This window comes from Thamnophis elegans, chromosome 7, assembly GCF_009769535.1.
Source record: "Thamnophis elegans isolate rThaEle1 chromosome 7, rThaEle1.pri, whole genome shotgun sequence".
NCBI lineage: Eukaryota > Metazoa > Chordata > Lepidosauria > Squamata > Colubridae > Thamnophis > Thamnophis elegans.
Genome location: NC_045547.1, coordinates 19,302,427 through 19,324,623, shown reverse-complemented (window position 1 = coordinate 19,324,623; position 22,197 = coordinate 19,302,427). Strand labels below are relative to the sequence as shown.

The following is a 22,197-nucleotide window of genomic DNA, read 5'->3' as shown; positions in this document are numbered from 1 at the left end:
GCACCCAGATTTTCACTCCCTTTTTAGCGGGAAAAAGGTGCATCTTAATACTCCGGAAAATACGGTAAGTTATTCTTGTGCCTTGATAAAATTGACAACTTTTCTTTCTGTAGCTATTACATATAAGACCGTATGGTAACAATAGGTTTTTAACCCATATTAAGACTTTCAAGACTTTTATGAGCATATTAACTGATAGCCTTCCAAATACATATATCACCAGGCCCCACTTTTTCAGATCTGTACATGAACTTTATTTTCTTCTAAAGAGAGAAAAATAAAGTTTCAGGTATAGACTCTTAGGAAGACTCTTAGGAAGACATTAATCCTGTATCCAATCAACCTTTTCCTTTTCCTATAGCCTACATTTCATTGAAATACACCTCAGTTCCCTTATTATTGCCATTTGTTAGTCTCACTTCCTTTATGTCAGACCAGGTGTTGAAGATGGCTAATATTTACAAAAATAAGACCTTAATGATAGAATTATAATTAAGTGTAAGTAGATCCATACCAAATCCACTCATAATTGAACCCATAACTTACTAATATTAGGTAAAGGTGCTTCCATTAAGTATGGGATAAGCCTGGAGTGTGGAAATATGGAACTATGGACTAGTGTCTAATTGATTTTATTCTTGGATCAATCTATTAGTGATGATAAATCTTATTCTTGTTCATATGGACAGTCAGAGTTATGGAAAAATTACTTCTGAGACTGTGTAAAACAGAAGCTCTGTGCAAATACATTGTGTTTACAATCTGTACTATCTTAGAAATGGCCACGATAAGGTTTTATTTAACAAGAAGTTGCTCCTTTAAAAAAAATGAAAGCCTACAGGAACTCAAATAGTGTCAAAGTTTAGACTAGCACTGATGATGTTACCTAGTTTGGGTAATGAAACATGGACAAAAAAAAACAGCCAAGCTCAAAGGACCCCTCATTTCAACCCTGAGCTACACATATTCTCCTTTATTAGTGTCAAAGGCATTACACATGGAAAGGGGCATTACGCAATCCATTCTAGTCCCTTGGATTTCGTTTTAAAAAGCACCCACAGATGATCATGCTATAGCATTCAGAATTTGCAAAGTTCTTATGATCAAACGTGGAAACAATTGAAGTTAGCATTGAAGAAGAAGCTTTCAAGACAGAGCCAGAAACATGTAGAATAATTGGAGTTAAGTTCCAAAGAAACATGATCCTACACAAGAAGATTTTGTCTTCAATGAATGTCAGCCACCATGCTGGCTTGGGAATTCTAGGAGTTGAAGTCTAAACTTCTTAAAGTTGCTGAGGTTGAGAAACACTGTTCTAGAGATATCAAGACTTCTGGGCACTATCCTAAGAACTACTGAGCTAGTTTTATAACCTAGGTAAAGGTAAAGGTTCCCCTCGTACATATGTGCTGGTCGTTCCCGACTCTAGGGGGTGGTGCTCATCTCTGTTTCAAAGCCGAAGAGCCAGCGCTGTCCAAAGACATCTCCGTGGTCATGTGACCGGCATGACTAAATGCCAAAGGCGCACAGAACATGTCAGAGTTTGTTGCATAAATTCAAATCCAGAAGCACACACAGATAACTGATGCAGCAGGATTCATTAACTTCTTTATATACATAAAAATAGATGAACAAATGTATAATACCAACATAGTAGATTCTTTCAACGTGGAAAAAGTTACAAGCAGAACACAAGCAGGAGAGAACAGTAGAAAGGAGTTTTTAGTTCAGAATTCAGAGCAGACAAGTCCAGGCTAGTTTCAGTTTCAATTCTCAGCTAAGCCAGGCCCAGACTCCAAGCTTCAGTTTCTGTTCCCAAAACAGCCCTCATTGGCTATGCCTATTCATTGGCTGATCTACTCCAGTCTATGAATATTCATACTCTGACAGAACGCTGTTACCTTCCCATCAAAAGTGGCTCCTATTTTTCTACTTGCATTTTTACAGGCTTTCAAACTGCTAGGTTGGCAGAAGCCAGGATAAGTCATGGGAGCTCACTCCATTACGCGGCACTAGGGGGAAAAAATGGTTGTAGAAGAAATGAGCCAATGGGGGAGACAAATTCTATTCTACACTTGGCTCTGCTTAGACTAAGTGTAACCTTAATGATCAAGATATAAATAGCACCAGCAGCATGCAATTAGTTAGCATTTAAAGGGAGATTGCTTTTTAAAATATATTATCATAGTTCACTGTTATGGAGAAAAAAGCAAGAATTTTCACTTTTAAAAACTCAGCATGGCCATGGAGATCTGGTGCTGCTGATGGGTTCTTTCAAATGAGTGGCTTTGGATATGAGTAAGATTTCCTAATATATATGCAGGATAACATTCTGACTTTAACAGGAACTCCTTCAGCTTTCTCAGGCACATAAAGCCAATTATATTGTCCGGCTTAGTGTGCCTGTTTCCTGATGTGGTGCTAATGAACAAGGGTTTCTTTTTTCTTCTTTTCTTTTTTATTAGAATTCTAAACCACAAGCTTTTTACTTCCCAAGAGTGAAGTGAGGGAGTGCAGGCCTTGCATTGGGAAATCCATAATCCAGCTATGAAGCTTCTTGAATGCAACGAGCTAGGCTTTAATTAAAGCTATAGAAACATAAACTCGGGCCACGAATCAGGCTACACACAATGGAATTTAGATTTGGTGTAATATAATGGATGAATACTATCCCTGTGAACTGTATGTCTATGGAGACTCTCAATCATCATATCATCTATTAATTATCCAGGTCATGGTTGTCCCAAAGGCAGCTGAATTTTCGTGAGTTTTTTCCCCTTGAAAACGTTTCACTTCTCATCAGTGGTGGGTTTCAAAAAAATTTTGAACCTACTCTGTGGGTGTGGCCTCCTTTGTGGGAGTGGCTTGCTGGCCACGTGACCTGGTGGGAGTGGCTTGCAGGTCATGTTTTTTCTCTCTCTCTCTCTCTCTCTCTCTCTCTCTCTCCTTCCTTTTGTCTTTCTGTCCCTTTTTTCTTTTTTTCTTTCATCTCTCTCTCACTTTTTCTTTCTTTTTTTCTTTATTTCTTTCCTCCTTTCTTTATCTTTATATATATATATATCTCTGTGTGTGTGTGTGTGTGTGTATGTGTGTGTGTGTGTATGTGTCAGTGGTGGGTTTCAAAAAATTTTGGAACCTCTTCTGTAGGTGTGGCCTGCTTTCTGGGTCCACTGGTAGAACCTCTTCTAACCGGTTCGGTAGATTTGACGAACCGGTTCTACCGAACTGGTGCGAACTGGCAGGAACCCACCTCTGCTTCTCATCCAAGAAGCTTCTTCAATTCTGAACTGCAAAACCTTCTTGGATGAGAAGTGAAACGTTTTCAAGGGGGGAAAACCAAGGAAGTCCAGTTGCCTTTTGGAAAAGCACCTTTGGGTCAGGCATGAAATGCTCTAATCTTCGCTACCGGTTCAGAAGCGGCAGCTCGTGCGCAGCGCTTCTGCGTATGCGCAGAGCATCTGTGATGATGTCTGGGTGGGTGGGTAGAGCATCCCACCCCCGCCACTACCAGTTGGCCCGAACCGGGACAAACTGGCAAAATACCACCTCTGCTTTAGGTCTGCACACTAGGATTCGATAAAGCCTGCACCCAGTGTGGAGTGGGCCAATACTTATTATTCATTCAAGGTAGAACAGCCTTTTTTGGCTGGTTTGATACCATCCAGAAACTTCTGACAGATGGTATCTGATACAAGGTTTGGGAGATCTGCCACATTGCACGGAGCAGTACAGAATTAAGTAATGGGAGAGATATAAAACTCTGTTAGCATTTGGGAAGATAAGAACCAGCGGTGTTGGTTCAGAGAATTGGATATGTGATTGATAGATTTATCTTCCAATCAGAGTGACCCTTTGCAATTAGACCAGCATAAATTCTTTCCAATGACAGCCTTTAGCAAGGCCGTCAAACTCCTGGTCCATGGGCCAGATGCATCACATGCTGACCACGCCCACGTCCAGTTTAGCAAAGGGAGAGGGGGAAGTCCCGATACATCATGTGATGCTGCTGTGACAAAGTGAATTTGACACCCCTGGCCTTTAGGATGGCTGGTGATAATGGAAGAAGCCTGAGACATTGAGCAAGAGAAAGATATACCTATTGGGTATATCTAGTTTAATGAAAAGGAGGACTACGGGTGACATGATAGCATTCTTCCAATATCCAAGGGGCTGACACAAAGAAGGGAGAGTCAACCTATTCTCCAAAGAATCTGAAAGCAGAACAAGAAGCAATGGATGGAAACTAATCAAGGAGGCAATCTACATGGAACTAAGTTGAAATTTTCTTAATTAATGATTCCTTAATGGAATCACTAGCCTCCAGAAGTTTTGGGTGCTCCAACACTGAAGGTTTTTAAGAAGAGATTGGACAAACATTGTCTGAAATGATATAGGGTTTCCTGCTTGAACAGGGGATTGGACTAGAAGACCTCCAAGGTCCCTTCCGACTCTGTTATTCTGCTGTTAAAGATGGAAATTTGGCTTAACAAAAAATCACAATGTCTCTTTAGACCAGGGGTATCAAACTCACATTGTCACAGTGGCATCACATGATGTATTGGGACTCCCCCCCTTTTGCTATACCGGATATGGGCGTGACCAGCGTGTGACGCACCTGGCCATGGGCCACAGGTTTGACAGCCCTGCTTTAGATTCTCACCTTGAGTTTCTGTATAATAGTGCTCTCTCTTGAAAAACCTCTTCAAATATAGCCAATTGATTTGTTTTTTAAATTGTTCTCATCTCCATTCTCACTTGGCCTATTCTTATAAACACCCCATCAGTTTTTTCCTTCCACTCTAACTTTCCTTCCCATTCTATTTGTGCTATTCTCACCTTTGTCTTCCTTCTTTCTTATTACAACCCATGTATTACATGTGAGGTTTTATTTAGTTTAAGCCCAATAATTGCTCAGTTACACCATTTTTTTAATTTTAATTCTTTTTGGCTTGATTACATTATCCAGTTTATTCATTTTCATCTGTCTCATAGGAGGGAAAAACATAATCCTTTTGGTGTTTGTTTTTCTTATGATAGATAATTATTGAGAGTGGAGTGTTTTGTCAATGAGTTTAATAATTTGAAAAAGAATAGAAATAGCATTTAGACTTATAGACCACTTCACAGAGCTTCTCAGACCTCTCTAAGCAGTTTACAGTGGGCATATTGCTTCTCCCCCCCCCCCCCCAGCAATTTGGGTCCTCATTTTACCCACCTCAGAAGGATGAAAGGCTGAGTCAACCTGGAGCCGATGAGGATTGAACTCCTAGCAGTGGACTGAATTATCCTGCAATATTGCATTCTAATCACTGCGCCAGCACAGCTCATGAGAATGGGCTACCACTTAGCAAATGTGAATTGATGTGACTACTTCTAAAGCCTTAGGATTCAATTGTGAGGAATGTTAAGTGACGCCGAATAGTCCTAGTACAGTATTTTGACATATTCAACAAACCATGATTAAGAAAAATACAGCATAACACAGGGGTGCCTAGTGTCCCTTGGCTGATCTCAGTTTTGGTCCAGCATCTTGATAGCTATACTTGAAAAGAGAACGTGGGCAGGACATGCTTTGAAAGGGAAAAACTAGATTTTTAAGGGTTAAAATGGGTGCATAAAGCTGGTTTTTTCCCCCTTAAATGTCCTCCATCTCCAACCCAATTGAAAAGAAAGCACCCAAATGTTAAGCCCCACTCATTCTGGGAAAGCCTCAAGAGCCAAAAGAGAAAAGCGGGGATGCCACTTGTATTCTTAATCATCACATTTTGCAACCCTGCCTGAGGGATGAGATCACTTAAACTTTTCAGGTAAAATGATCTATCCCAGTGTTTTTCAAACTTGATGAGTTGAAGATGTCTGGACTTCAACTCTCAGAATCCCCCTGCAAATTTTCTGTCATAAACACTTAGATAAAACTAGCCAAAAATTCAGCCACTTTGCTACCAGTTTCAGGGATACAATTACCTCTTAGCTATTCCATTTTGGCTGCTGCCGCTGCTAAAGCATCCCAATTGCAAGAAAATTCAGGCCTCCAAACCTCTAATGACTTCTGCCCCGCTAGTTTTTGAAACCCGTGCGACATGCTGTAGGATTAATCTAAACCAGTGGTAGTCACCCACTAGTGGGCGTTCCAGCTTTCATGGTGGGGAGTACAGGTTTGCTGTAACTCTACTTTACAAATTTTATAAAGTTACTTCCCTACTTTATAAATCACCATTACTGTGGAACCGGTGGGCGATTAGAAATTTTTACTACTAACAGAGATACAAAAGTGGGCGGTAGGTATAAAAAGGTTGACTACCCCTGATCTAAACCATGGTTTTCTGACTGAGGCTTCCTGAGACCATGAAGCAAGCTCCTGGTCCAGATCAGTGGTGGGTTCCGGGCAGTACTGTCCAGTATGGGCATACTGGTGGCAGCTGGAAGCAGCAGCCACTGTACCAGAATGGTATTTTGTTGGGCCTACCTGCCCGCCCGTGTTCCTTACCTCTTTTTGAGGGAAATGGGCCAATTGTGTACGTCGCGCACAGCGTACGTCGCCTGCACGACTTTGCCAAGCAGCTGGGGTGTCGCAGGGTGGTGGCGTGTGCATGCGTGCACAGCGCACATGCCCGAGGTGGACGTACGGCCCCGTCACAGTGTACTGGTTGTGACAGGATCCGGAACTCACCACTGGTCCAGACAAAAAACCCTTTTATTAATTGACTTTGAATTCTGTTCATTCACATCCAGCAAAGTCTTTCAAGGGAGAATTTACAGCCACAGACCTTATCTGGCTTGGAGAGCTGACAGGCCGATATCTGCAAAACTTGGCAAGGAGTCTCGGAGAGTCACGAACCAATTAAGTGAATTAATTGTCTCCTGCAAACTCCCCTCCCCTTCGATCCTCTTTTATTTCCTCTGGGAGGGGCCATTCATCGTCCACCTGTGGCCTTTCTCCCAAATTGACCCCTGTTCTTTAGCTGTTCCCTTCATCTGGCAACTCTGCCCCTGCACACACTGGGAACAGGCTCCAGCTGTTCGTCTGCCCCACTGATGTCTGACTCTGAAAGCAGCTGATCACCAGCATACAGCTGTGGCCCCCTCTCTGCCTCCAACACAGAGCCCTCGTCAGAGCCTTCCCCAGACTGCAGGACTGGCCCATGTTCCTCCCCAACCTCCTCACTGTCCGAGTCTGCTGCCAGCTCTGCTGGCCACTGGCAGGCCACAACACATGATTCCTCTGACCTCCATCATTAAACCCCCTCAAATACATACTCAGGAAGGAGCTACAGACCCTCTGGATTCTCTGATAGCTGTATTAAATGCAGCCCATGTTCTAGATACATTATGCAAGATATTTAAAAACGAAAGAAAATCATACACAACAAAGCCTACTTTTGTATTGTTTTTACTCCACATTGGCATAAGAAGTGTTGCTTTCTACCATCTTCCATAAAACATAATTTACAAATATACCAGTGCAGTTTTGTATGATTTATGAGCTAAGCACTAGTTTGAGGGTTCTTTTTGACCTTTGACTAGAAATCCATAAAATGCAATATAGCGTAAACTGAGGATAATTAACACTAGTAGGCTCTGGGCATTACTACTGTATGTACTGCATAAATCTATTTATGTTCTTCATGGTTAATTTCTTCTAAGCCAGCATTTATCAATCTGGGCAACCTAAAGGTCATGTGGATTTCAACTTCCAGGATTCCCCAGCCAGTATGACTGACTTTGGAATTTTGGGAGATGAAGTCCACACATCTTCAAGTTGTCAAGCTCTAGAAACATCTGCTTTAAGCCCAATTTTATGACGGCATCATTCACACTAATATATAGCAGAATCAGAGTCAGGAACGTCTATCTAACATATTAGTGGATGATCAGTGTAGCTACCAGTCAGGGGTGGGTTCTGACAGTCACTACTGCTTGTGATGCCCCGCGCGCATGCACAGTTCAATAAAAATTGCTTTGCACATGTGCAGAAGCAAAAAACAAGATGGCGGCGCCTATGGTACTGCCCGGAGAAATGATTTGGGGGCGTGGCAGGCCTGGGTCACTGCCCATTCCAGGGACCCAGGCCACCAAACCACTACCAATTCAGCTGAACTGGTCCAAATGGGTAGGAACCCACCACTGCTACCAGTTGAGTCTCTAACAACTAAATGTACAGTTTTTCTAAAGAAATAGTTCTCTTCCTGACTCATCTTTTTCTGTATCCTGGTGTGTTCGCAAAAATCACTGTGCTTACTGGAATGAAGATGCAATTAAATCTTACAGCCCCTTGCTGGATGTGTTCATCAGATCTCAGCAGTCTCCCAGTTTTCAAGTTGTTTTACTGCCAGATTCAAAGTAAATAGTTTCCTTTCTCACGTCTGTTTGCCTTTCGCATGAATCTGACACAACAAATCCTAAACGTTCCTGAAAGTGACAGTGGCATCATTTGATGCCCCTAGCCACCCAACCACAAACACATATTTATTCATATTAATATTTTAATCTCTTAGATAGAGCAGTGTAGTGGCCCAGTGGTGAAGACGCTTGCCTCCCACTCAGAAGGTTGAGAGTTCAATCCTAAGTAGCGGGAGATGATTCTCTTTTAGATCGCAAATTAAAAATATGTACTGCAAACTTCACATAGGCACCAGGAAAGGCATCCGGCCAATAAACGCTGAGTTCCATCCAGTTACCCTGATTCTACCCTGAATTCAGGGATTACAGGATCAGCAAAAGAGAGAGGGGATTTTTTTAAAGGTAAAAACATCATTCATTGATGCATTTTTGTACTAGGTATAAAATGGATGGATGCATTTAATAGTTAAAATGAGGAAGACAATTACTGGCATCGTAGAAATATAGCCAACCTTAACCACAACCTCTTAGTGCTCTCTCCAGAAGGGGAGGTGGGTGAGTTAAAGAAATGTGCATGGTCAGAGCCCTTCACCTCGACATATGTTCCATATACAAAAAGAGCAGAGCTTCAGTTGTGCAGTTGTGGCTGCCATCTTGACTTTTTTTTAACCTTCTCCTCATGGACACCCTGTCTTTTGAACAAGTTTTCTTCATGAATTTTATCCCAAGCTATTGAGATGCCCTTTATTAAAAAGCAGAATTAGTTTCTCACACCCAAATGTCAGGGTATAGCTGTAATTATACATGCACTTAACCGGGAATAACTCCCATCAAAATTAATGGCCCTTCTGTAAAAATGTTTATAAGAATAGATCAAGTAGTGTCTTATTTTTAAAATGAAACTACACTTTCAGACCAAAGCAGAGTCTCTTTTAAAAAATTATGGAGATTTTTATCCTTATCATCTCAGTTTATGAAAGACAGAATAGCAATAGCAATAGCAATAGCTATTGGGAAGGGAAGGTTGAAATAAGGTTATCTTTTAAATTATGTTTTTTTTAATTAATGCCCCAATTAATTCATTCAGACAAAACTATAGCCCACTGAATATTGCCATATAATTCCCATAATATCTGACCTTCAGCAGTGCTGACAGCTATGGGAAGCAAATAGTAATGGAAGAATTACAGATTTCCTAAGCTTCTGATGTGCTTCACAGCATCCATTTATATTTTCTCCCATCCTCCCTCTAAGGTTACATTATTCCCTTCTTTCCAATCCTATAAATCATAGGTTCATTTTTTTTTCTTTTTTGTCAGCAAAAGGTTCATTAGTCACTAATAAATACAATTATTCTTTATTATAATTTTGTCTTTGCTTTTCCTTTTTTTCTTTCTCCTCTGTATTTCTTTCTTTGTACTTTTTTTCTCCACTTATTACTTTTCTTTATTTTCCATACTTTTCTCTTTCAAAAATTGCATTGTTTTAATTCTTTTAAATATTTTAAATAAACATGCACACACACACACACACACACACACACACACGTCTTTCTGTCTGTCTGCCTATCTGTCTGTCTAACTATCTAGTATCTAGCTCTCTAGCTCTCTAACTATCTAATCTACAATTAGAACAATTAATCAGTGGAACAACTTGGCTCCAGAAGTTGTGAATGCTCCAACATTGGCAGTTTTAAAGAAGTTGTTGGATAACCATTTGTCTGAAATGGTGTAGGGTTTCCTGCCTAAGCAGGGGGGGGGGGGGGGGGTTGAACTAGAAGACCTCCAAGGTCCCTTCTAACTCTGTTATTCTAATTCTATTCTACATATGTCTCTCTCTCTCTCGCTCGCTATCTATCTCTCTATCTATCATCTATCTATCTATCAATCTATCTATCTATCTATCTATCTATCTATCTATCTATCTATCTATCTATCTAACATCTATGGTATCTATCTATGGTATCTATCTATGGTATCTATCTATGGTATCTATCTATGGTATCTATCTATGGTATCTATCTATCTATCTATCTATCTATCTATCTATCTATCTATCTATCTATCTATCTATCTATGGTATCTGTCTATGGTATCTATCTATCTATCTATCTATCTATCTTTCTATCTATCTATCTATCTATCTATCTATGGTATCTGTCTATGGTATCTATCTATCTATCTTTCTATCTATCTATCTATCATCTATCTATCTATCTAACATCTATGGTATCTATCTATGGTATCTAGCTGGTATCTATCTATCTATCTATCTATCTATCTATCTATCTATCGTATCTGTCTATGGTATCTATCTATCTATCTATCTTTCTATGGTATCTGTCTATGGTATCTATCTATCTATCTATCTATCTATCTATCTATCTATCTATCTATCTATCTATCTATCTATCTATCTATCCCCTTCTCACCAAAACTGTTGTTATATTTCTTCCTCAAACCTAGGTCCTCTACTAGAGGCCTGTGAGTTTGTGGCTTCTGCACAATATCTTAGCTTTGCTCTCTTTTGGACAAAAAGCTCTGATGTTGTTCCTAAGATTGGCTGGAATCATTTTCCCAGATCTCCTCTCATTAGATCTATTGTAGAAGCATTCCATATGTCTTTGTCTTCTCCACACAAGGTTTGTTCTAGTTTCCTGCATATCATCAGATTGTCTTTAGTACCTCAACATCTGACATGGACCTTTTTAATCTGGGCAATGTCTTAACTGGCATAACTCTTCTGGTTAATGTCCCTCTCGTGTTTGAGGTAGGCAGGTGAAGCATTAGGAGATCTTTGCTCAAGGACACTGCCCTTCCTTATCAAAGGCAGTTTAACCACTACACTATCTAGCCACTCTATTTATGGAAGGGCTACAGATTTCCCATTTCAGTACTACATACCAAAGTTCAAATAATATAAGTTTAGGGAAGATTCCCACTGAGAACAAGGTGAGTAAGTAAGTAAGATCCTGTATATGCATTTTAAAAAGTGTATTATTCTGGAATAAGTGTTTAAAACCATGTTTCATTTCTAGTACAGTCTTGATAAGCAAGAGGAACCAAGATGATTGGAGGACTAGAGGCTAAAACATACAATGAACAGTTGCAGGAACTAGGCATAGCTAGTCTAGTGAAGAGAAGAGAAGGACCAGGGGAGACATGCTAGCAGTGTTCCAATATTGGAGGGGCTGCCACAAAGAGGAGGGAGTCAAGCTATTTTCCAAAGCACCTGAAGGCCAGACAAGGAATAATGGATAGAAACTGACCAAAGAGAGATTCAACCTGGAAATAAGGAGAAATTTCTGACAGTGAGAGCAATCAACCAATGGAACAGCTTGCCTTCGGAAATTGTGGGAGCTTCATCACTGGAGGCTTTCACAAAGAGACTGGACTGCCATCTCTCAGAAATTGTGTAGGGTCTCCTACTTGAGCGGAGGGTTGGATTAGATGACCTACAAGGTCCTCCAACTCTGTTAATCTGTGTTTACTTTTCCTTTTACAGGAAAGCATTGATCTGGGAGAAATCATGTTTTCCCTCTGCTACTTGCCCACTGCAGGGAGGATGACCCTGACAGTCATCAAATGCCGAAATCTCAAAGCAATGGATATCACTGGTTCATCAGGTGAGCAGGTGCCTTTCCATTTAGGGTGAAGTTGGTTGGGATACAGAGCCTTACCAGGATTTTAAGACCCTGGTGCTGAATTTCTGAAAGGGCTGTTCAAGCATGATCAAAGAGGTTATAGCAGGGGTGTCAAACTCGATTTCATTGAGGGCCACATCAGGGTTGTGTTTCACTTGGGAGGGGGCAGGTTGGGCATGGCCAGCTTGAGGTCAGTCGTGTCAGGGTGACTGTGATGGCCTGAGCGCTCTGCCAGCAAAAATGGGCTCCCGAGCTCCATTTTGGGCTGAGACAGTCTCCTGCAACCCTCTGCGAGTGAAAGCAGAGCTTGGGAGGGCTGCATGCGGCCCTCCCAAGCTCCATTTTCAATGGCAGAGGCACTGCAGACTGGTCCTTTGCTGTTTCCAGAGTGGCCCCATGGGCCAGATCTAAGTACCCCATGGGCCAGATCCAGGCCTCTGGCCTTGAGTTTGACACCCCTGGGTTACAACCACTCATTGTGTTACTTAGATGGAACTGGCTGCTTACTTTAATTTTGGTCTGCTGCATTGGTGAAATTCAATTTTTTTATTGTCGGTTCTATGGGCGTGGCTTGGTGGGCATGGTGTGGCTTTATGGGCGTGGCTTGTTGAGTGTGCCAGGGGAAGGATATTGCAAAATCTCCATTCCTTCCCCACTCCAGGGGAAGGTTACTGCAAAATCCACATTCCCTCCCGATCAGCTGGTACTTGGGAGCCAGAGAATAGATGGGACGGGGCCAGCCAGAGGTGGCATTTGCCGGTTCTCTGGACTACTCAAAATTTCTGCTACCGGTTCTGCAGAACCTGTCAGAACCTGCTGGATTTCACCCCTGGTCTGTTGGCAAAGTTGTCCATACACTTCTATTTGTTCAGTTCCCTTCCTGTTATCTCAGATCCTTATGTCAAGGTCTCTCTGATGTGTGACGGTCGACGCCTAAAAAAGAGGAAAACAACCACAAAGAAGAACACTCTCAATCCCGTATACAGTGAAGCTATAGTTTTTGACATTCCTCCTGAAAACGTGGATCAAGTCAGCCTGTCCATTGCCGTCATGGACTATGACCGGTAGTAATGTTGCATTTTCCTCTTTCCAAAGAAATGAATAAATGTATCTTGTGAATGTGTATAATGTGTTCAAATATATTAACACGGGACCTACAGCTTAAGGTCTTTGCCTGGACTCCTATTTACTGCTCTGTCTGATCTTGTCCCATGTCTTTTATCAAAATACTTATCATTTTCTCCCTTAGATTATTTTAGACTGTTAGAGATCCAAATTCAGGGGGGGGATTTGATTTGGAGCATCCAGGGGTGTGCATGTTGCTTCTACCTTTGAAGCATCTGTATCTTTTCCTGGGTTTTTCCAGCTGTCCTTCACAGTGGCTGAATGATCTCCAGAACAAGACTCGTTGTCAAGTATTCTTGACAGGTGCTACCTGCATGTTTCCACACAAGCCAAAATATATTTTACTCTTTCCTTCCTTCCCTCAAAACTCAGATTTCTCAGATCTCTAAGCAGCATTTGATGGTTGTAATTTGCATATGTGATGGCAATAAAATGAGTACACGAACAAGAATTTAGCTGGTAATTGCCCCAGTCTGCAGCAATCTTTCTACCACCAAGTTCTCCACCAGGAATGGTCTGTGGGATCACCCAGAGCCATGATGGTGAACCTATGGCATGCATGCCACAGGTGGCACATGAAGCCTCTCTGCGGGCACGCGAGCCATCACCCAGCTAAGCTCCACTGTGCATGCGTGTGCGCCTCCCACCAGCTAGCTGAATTTTGGGTCACTGCTGTGAATGCAGGAGACGATTTTTGCTTGTGGGGGTGGGGTGTGGGGGTGAGTGCAGGGGGTGCGATGCTCCCCACACACTCCGTTTTTGGTCCAAGGAGGCTTCAGGGAGGCCTGCTAGGCCCAAAATAAGCCCCAGGGGAAGTCACACGTGCATGTGTGGGGGGAGTGGTGTGTGTGTGTGTGTATGTGCATATGCAGGCGGTGTGGGCAGGTGTTGTGGAGGCATTGCATTATGTAGCCTTCCATCCTTCCAAGGTGGGTAAAATGAGGACCCGGATTGTTGGGGGCAATAGGCTAACTCTGTAAAGCACTTAGAGTGGGCTGTACAAGCACCATAAGGCAGAATACGTATAAGTCTAAGTGCTATTGCTATAAACAAGCAAATAACTGCAGTTTTATAAAACTGAGATTAAATTCCAACGAATGTGTGCGGCACACCCATGTGCACGCTTTTGGCACACGAGGACAAATAGGTTAGCCATTACTGACCCAGAGCATGGCATCCGATGATAATTTCAGGAGTCAGACAGAATATGGGAAAACAACGGACAACTTTAAAGGAGAAAAAAACAAAGAGATGCATTATTTGATCAACATCATCACTGCTGTTTTGGTCATGTATGGTTTATATGTAGATATGATCCAGTGGTGGGATTCAAATAATTTAACAACCGGTTCTCTGCCCTAATGACCAGCTGGGTAGGCGGGGCTCAGTGATCATGTGACTGGGTGGGTGTGACCAACTCTACGTCACTCATGTCGATGGGCGCTTTTCCTTAGTTGTTACAATGTAATAAGAGTTAACCGGAGAGGCAGTTTCTGTAAGCAGGGCAATAAAGATTAGGAAACAACACTAGGATGTTTCCTTCCTGCCTTCCTTACAGATTAGCCCTGTAAACTGGAAAAAAACAAAATGAGTTTTCTTCCAACAACCAGGTCTCCCAACTGCCACCAAGGTGGCGCAGTGGTTAAATGCAGCACTGCAGGCTACTGCTAGATCAGCAGTTCAGCGGTTCAAATCCCACCGGCTCAGGGTTGACTCAGCCTTCCATCCTTCCGAGGTGGGTAAAATGAGGACCCAGATTGTTGGGGGCAATATGCTGACTCTCTGTAAACCGCTTAGAGAGGGCTGAAAGCCCTATGAAGCGGTATATAAGTCTACTGCTATTGCTATTGCTATTAATAACCGGTTCTCCCGAATAGGTGTGAACTGGCTGAATCCCACCACTGATATGATCCTACCATGAAAATAAGTGTTGTTTTTTGTAACTTTCAGATAACATAAACCCACAGATTGCCAACCCCACATTCTGGCCCTTAGAAACAACTTTAGCTTCTATCCCCAAAGATAGGTCTAGTTCTTCTATCCCCAAAATAGGTCTAGTTCTCATGGTTAAAAGCAGTGGTGGGATTCAAATAATTTAATAACTGGTTCTCTACCCTAATGATCGGCTGGGTAGGCATGTCTGGATGGTCACGTGACTGGGTGAGCATGGCCAACTCGACATCACTCATGTAGAGGGGCACCTTGCCTCTCCCAGCCTCTCCTTGCCATGCCTTGCCATGCCTGGCCATGCCTCACTCCTCCCCTCCTAGCCACTCCTTGTCACACCCAGCTACTGGCCCTGTCGCCCAGCCAGGTGAGCAGCCAGGTGGCCAGATGAGCAGCCTGGTAGCAAGGTGAGGAGTGGCTGGTAGGGGAAGGGCGAGGTAGGGCCAGGCATGGGGAGGCACGCTATTCAGCCAGTTTGCTGAACTGCACAAAATGTTAGCTACTGGTTCTACTGAGCCTGTGCAAACTGGCTGAATCCCACCACTGGTTAATAGATTATTTGATAAACATTCAAAGGACATATATGAAATGGTCCCTAACAGTGGTGGGTTGCAGGCGGTACGCCCTGGTACAGACGTACTAATGCCTGCCTGGAACACCTGGTACCATTCCAGTACGATGCTCTGGAGGGCCCACCTGCCCGCCCATTGTCCTTACCTATATTTGAACTCTTTGGCGCTTCCACACATGTGCATGGCACATACAGCGCCTGCGCGATGCTCTGCTGAGTAGCTGGAGCATCGCGGAGGCATCCCTGGAGGGTAGGACGCATGCATGCACTGCGTGCACGTGCCCACGTGCTGTGCGCGTTCATGTGGTGGATGCCTGGCCCCATTGCACCATACCAGTTTCAAAGCGATCCGGAACCCACCACTGGTCCCTAACAACAGATGCTATAGTAAACCCCAACAATGCATTGCTGTAGTAGATACATAGAGATATGAGGACTGCAATTGAATTAGGGGGTGGGAGGACAAGCTGCAGTAACTTCAACTCTTTTATTGTAGATTTTAAAACACCTTTCTAGACTTTATAAAGGCACTCTTATCCTCTAAATATTATTATTCTCACATCTAAAAAGCCTGAAAGAATTCAATGAATAACATTTCCAGGTGTCAGCAGGTGAGGCAATGTCCTATATCTATTTGACCTTCTCCAGTCACCATAAAAGAGAGAAAATATAAAACAAGGAAATTGCCTTTTTTTCCTTAATTTGTACAACTCATGCAACTCACAAATTCTACTGACTCTTGATACAAATGATAGTTATTCCATTTGCAGCAATTATTGTTTTACATCAGAGCATTGCCAAGAATGACTAGAATTATCTAGCCAAAGTTCAGTTCTTTTTTGTTCACACCACTACCCAGAATCTTGCCACACTAAACTCTTATCCTAACAGATGTACCCTGGGAAATTCTGGGGAGTAACTAATTCTTTTCTTCTGTCCAGGGCTGGGCTGCTATGGGTTCACCTGAGATTGGGAGAACCCGTAGCTAATGTTATGGCCAGAGAACCTCCAAATCCCACCCCTGGCTGGCCCCACTCAGCCCACCCTGCCCCTCCCCTCCCAGGAGTCTCCACATGGCCTGTTTTGGATGCGAAGTAAGTGCAAGGCCTGCATGGAAGCTCGGGGAGGGGGGGAAACGGGCCACCCAGAAGTTCCAGAAGGCCAGAAATGGGCCCATTTCCAGCCTCTGGAGGGCCTCCAGAGCCTGGGGGAAGCAGTTTTTGCCCTTCTAGAGGCACAAGGAAAGCCTCCGGAGCTTGGGAAAGTTGAAAATGGGGCCCCTGCCGTGGTGCAGGAGGCCGACTAGGCCACGCTCACCCAGCACTGGGCAGAGAACCAATTGCTAAAGTTTTTGAAGCCCACCCCTGCTTCTGTCTAGTTATGTTGTCTTTTGTCTTGCCTCCACATCTGGCCACTTCATGATAGTCACTTGGAAGAGAGAGGAGCAGCATAAAATTTAAGAATAAATAAAAATATAGTCCATCATAAGTATATACAGTTCTGTGGACAAATTTTCCTTCTCTTTAATCCTAGAGTAGGGCACAATGAAGTGATCGGGGTATGTAAAACCGGACTTGATGCAGAGGGACTCGGAAGAGACCACTGGAATGAAATGCTGGCGTATCCGCGCAAACCAATAACTCACTGGCATCCATTATTAGAGGTAAGGATAAAAAATATTTCCATAAAGTAGCTAATTCCCATGTTTTTATCCCACCCCACTTCCATATAGATTCTCCTGCAATTTTTCCTCTTTTTAATGCTCCTTCAGTCTGACCAAAGAACAATTGCTTTGGCAAAGTCTTTTAAAGAAAAGAAGTTCAGCTGGAATGGGTTCTTGTACTTATTTAGTGGTAAAGTGCCAAGAGATGTGCATGAATAATATCATGCCTTGCCAGCAAAGGTAGGTTTCTACTGATTTGCCCCAGATCGGGTGACCCGGTAGTGGCGGAGGCAGGAGGCTCTGCCCACCTCCCTGGACCGGCACACGCACACACATGCACAGCGCATGCATGCATCTTACCGCCTCTATGAGCCACCACAGTGCTCCAGCTGCTCAGCGGAGCATTGCCTAGGTGCTGTACATGCTATGAGCATGTGCAGGAGTGCCAAAGACTTAAAAGACCAGTAAGGAGCTCAGGCAGGCAGGCGGGTGGGTGGGCCCTCTGGAGCACCGTACCAGAACAGTATCTGGTGCTCCAGGCAAGCTCCAGTACACCTGTACCGGGGTGTATCACCTGCAACCCACCACTGCCCCGGACACTTCTGTGCAGAAGTGTCACACAAGCGAATTGGTAGTAAAATAAATTGAAACCCACCACTGCTTTCCAGTGGTGGGATTCAAATAATTTAACAACTGGTTCTCTGCCCTAATGACCAGCTGGGTAGGCATGGCTCAGTGGTCATTGTGACCATGTGGGCGTGGCCAACTCAACGTCACTCAGGTCGATGTGTGCTTCGCCTTAGCTGTTACAATCTAATAAGGGTTAACCAGAGAGGCAGTTTCTGTAAGCAGGGCAATAAAGATTAGGCTAGAAACAACACCAGAATGTTTCCTTCCTGTTTTCCTTACAGGATTAGTCCTGTAAAGTAGAAAAAAATAAAATGAGATTTCTGCCAACAACCGGTTCTCTGAACTGCTTAGAAAGTTAACAGCCGGTTCCCCTGAATAGGTGCAAACTGGCTGAATCCCAACACTGTGCCTATCCATGTACCATACTTTCTTGTGTTCTGCTTCCTCCCTGCCTCCAAGGCATCATTATATCTCAAGAGATGTTGGGGTGATGGGGTCTCTTTCCATAGACCTTTTTTTAGATTGAGAACTGCCCTGTGAGCCACCAGGGCAGTGTCAGAAAACCTACAGGAAAACCTACAGAATGATAGTCCTTGCCTACTGACCATTGCTTCAGCAACCATTCAACATCACATCAATGCTGAACAAGGACACTTGCTCTTATGACTGATCCAGTGGTGGGTTACAACCGGTATGCCCCATATGGGCGTACCGGTGCCTGCGGGGAACACCGGGTACCGTTCTGGTATGATGCTCCAGAGGGCCCGCCCGCCCACCCACACTCCTTACCTATATTTGAGTTTTTGGGGGCTTCCACACATGCACACAGAGCGTACGCCGCCTGTGCGACACTCCGCCGAGCAGCTGGAGTGTCACAGTGGCATCGCAGAGCATCACAGGCGTTAAGTATGCATGCATGCATGTTCGTGCATGCTGCGCGTATTCATGTGGTGAACGGCAGGCCCCATTGCCCTGTACCAGTTGCAACGGGATCCGGAACCCATCACTGGACTGATCCTTGAAGTTGTGGCCATTACAGTTGTGGTTTTGAGATCACAATTTGGATATTTGGCAACTAGCACACATTTATAATGATCTCAGGGTCCCAAAGTCACGCAATTGCAATTTTGTAAACTTCACAGCTGACTTGCAACAAAGTTAATGGGGAAGCCAGTGGGAACTTGCAAGTCACAGTCATGTGACCTGTGGAGATTCCCTTAATGACTGTAGCCAGAACTGACTAATTTCCATTGTAAGTCAGATGCAATCTCGTGATTTTGCATTTTACAACCATGTTTCTTGGTGGTGGATTTGCCAGTCTAATTGTGGCCAGTGAATGAGGACTTACCTATAATGAAAATTTACCACACTGATACCAGCACCTTCTACTACTTCTAAGTAGAAAACCAGCTGCAGGAGAGATTTGAAAATAATTTTCAAATATGTAAGACTAAGGAGAACAGATACCTCTTCTGTGAGCAACAGTCAGCAAATGACTGATTACAGAAGTATAACTCCCAATGTTTCATTTTTTTTTAAAAAAAAAACTAAGCAATCACAGCAGTGGGACAGAACTATTTTTAATTCTTTCTGCACCAATACAGGTACCCAATCTCTTTCTACACATTAAATGGCTTTCTGGATATACTATCCAGGCAGAGAGTTGAAATGATTGATGCCTAACATTCCTGATGCTTATATGTACATCCAGTTTATTCAGGGTGCAGTGGGAGTGGAGCAATGAGCGGGTGAGGGTCATTGCCTTGGTATTCTGCTTGTAGGCTTCCTGGAGGCATCAAATTGGCCAAAGTGAGAAGCAGGATGCGGGACTTCGTGGACCTTGATTCAGTAGGTCTTTTCTTATTTTCTTAAAATGTATCATCTGTTCCAGTTGCCAGGCCGAGCAACCAGCTTTGACAGTCAAGGATCCTGTTCATCGCCAAAACCACCACTTACACCCTAGACTGAACATCGGTGTAACATTCGAACCATAACCATGTACAGCTGGAGGTTTGGGTCTAACTCATGACCTGCATCATCGTCATTGTTATTATCTGCTGTGCCTCCACAGCAGGGGTCGGCAACCCACGGCTCTGGAGCTGCATGTGACTCTTTCATCCCTCTGCTGTGGCTCTCTGTCACCAGTCAACCCCACAATTTTGAGAGGAGCGCCCAGTTGGGGCGGGGAAGCATGGCGTGCCAGGAGGAGACTCTCATTCAAGGGGCGGGTTTTCCAGTCGGCTCCAAAATTGATAGGGCTTTCGGTTAGGGCAGGCAGAGGAAAAAGGACGCCACACTAGGAGGAGATTCTATGGTGGGAGAACAAGACTTCTGGTTGGCTCCAGAATTGGATAGGGGCCTTCTGGTTAGGACCTAGTGGCTCTTTGAGTGTTTAAGGTTGCCGACTCCTGCTCTACAATATCATACCACTATTTCTTATTCTTTACTTCCAGTTGTGTTTCACTGGCGTACAGGATTATGTCTTCTCCATATGTATGGGTTAAGGCACATTTATAAAGTTCGGAGATCCATTTCATGACACCACAAATTAAATCAATTTGATACTTCCTTTTAAAAAAGTATTTCAAGTATGACAATGTTTACGTACCACAGAGGCCATGGTAGGTTGCCAGTGGATCGTTGATGTGTAGAAAGGAACCAGTTTTCTGATGTCCGTTGCTACTGAAAGTGTTAAAATGTTCACTGGTTTACTTGGAATATTTAAATAAATAAGCAAACTCAGTAGACAAAGGAAATGCTAATAATACAAAAAAGAAAAAGGAAGGAAGCCTTAGAATTCCGTATTAAATCAAAGTTCTGGTATTCACAGGAATAATTTTTTTCTTGCCAGATTCATAGGCATAAATATCATCTTATAAGGAATTTCAGGACAGGGAGCAAACATAATTTATTTCTTTTAGGTTTTGGATTTTTGTTTGTTTGTTTTTCATAGGTACTGTAACGACTTTCTTCATAAAACTTATCTTTTTTTAAATTTTTATTCAAAACATTAAAATACAAACTTCAAAAAAGGGAAAAATTCCAAAACAAAATAAAACAAAATTAGACAAGATTACACAAAATAGTATAGAAGAAGGAAAAAAACAAAAAGGACATATATATGAATTGTCCCCTCTAGATAATGATAATAGTTTCTCTCCCCACCACCCCACTTGCAAAGCAGGCACACAATTTATGAATTTCTACAACTGTGCTTATCCAACCCACTAAGCCTGATATATTTCTGCTATATATAAACATAGTTAACAGGTAAAACCAACAGCTAAATAAAACTTCAAAACCCTCTGTTAAGAATCTATCTGTATAGATATTCACAGAAAGTTCTCAATGGCTTCTGGTCTACCATAAGTCACCAAAATCATTGTCCCTGATCCATCCACGATCAAATATCTTTGATTAATTCTTACCGAGAAGCAGGAGTGGGATTCTACCGGTTCGGACTGGTTCGCCTGAACCAGTGGCTCCGATGATTAGTGGGGGATGAACCGGTTCACTCCCACAATCAAGTGGGCCCGCCCACCTGCCCCTGTACTTTACTGACCTATATCTTCTCAGCTGAGTCACACGGCAGACTCCACTCTGCCGCGCCTCAGCTGTTTTCCTCCCTAGCAGTAATGTGGAAGGCAAGTTTTCTCAAAACTATGCATCCAGATCACACAAAGCTCGTGGTCACCGAACCGGTTGTTAAACCAGTAGGTTCCCACCACTGAGGTTAAGACTTTTCCTTAAAATATTAATCAGGATCTTTTGGATGGGTTCTAAATATCTGATCATGCAGAACCACATATTCACCTACTACACCATGATTAGGCAACTATTTAGTAGGTAAAAGAATATACAAAGTGAAAGGGGGAATTTATGCTTTGTTGTACACTTATGCTTTCTGGAGAGTGCCTTCTAAGGAAAAAAAAAATCAAAAGATGAGATCTCCATTTTTCTGGCAGCTAAATTTCAGGTGGAATTTTGCTTCCTTTCTCTTAAACCTCCTTCCACTTTCTTTCATTATTATTATTATTACACTTATAGAAAGAGCAACGTATTCAATATCCATATGGAAACCTCATTCTGCTTTCATTTCCCTCCTTTCACTTACAGATGTGAAGTTAAAGCAGAATGAAAATTCAGCCCAATATTCAAGCAGACAGGAAGGTTTTGTCCTTTCCATATGACAATTTTACAGTGAAAGTAACTCCTCAGACAGAAGAAATGACATCTGGGTAGCCACTGATTGTCATAATGGCATACTTGGTTCCCTCC

General features: G+C 42.9%; 1 protein-coding gene across 1 annotated transcript in view; it reads left to right on the top strand.

Annotated features, from left to right (window-relative positions):
• The window catches only part of SYT10 (synaptotagmin 10), a 55,882-nt gene extending 36,000 nt beyond the window's left edge, over positions 1-19,882 (top strand). Inside the window, exons 4-7 of the mRNA XM_032221903.1 lie at positions 11,845-11,965; positions 12,876-13,047; positions 17,160-17,289; positions 19,811-19,882. Coding sequence (XP_032077794.1) covers positions 11,845-11,965; positions 12,876-13,047; positions 17,160-17,289; positions 19,811-19,882 — 495 coding nt within the window. The remainder of the gene's footprint in view (positions 1-11,844; positions 11,966-12,875; positions 13,048-17,159; positions 17,290-19,810) is intronic.
• The last annotated feature ends 2,315 nt before the right edge of the window (positions 19,883-22,197 follow it).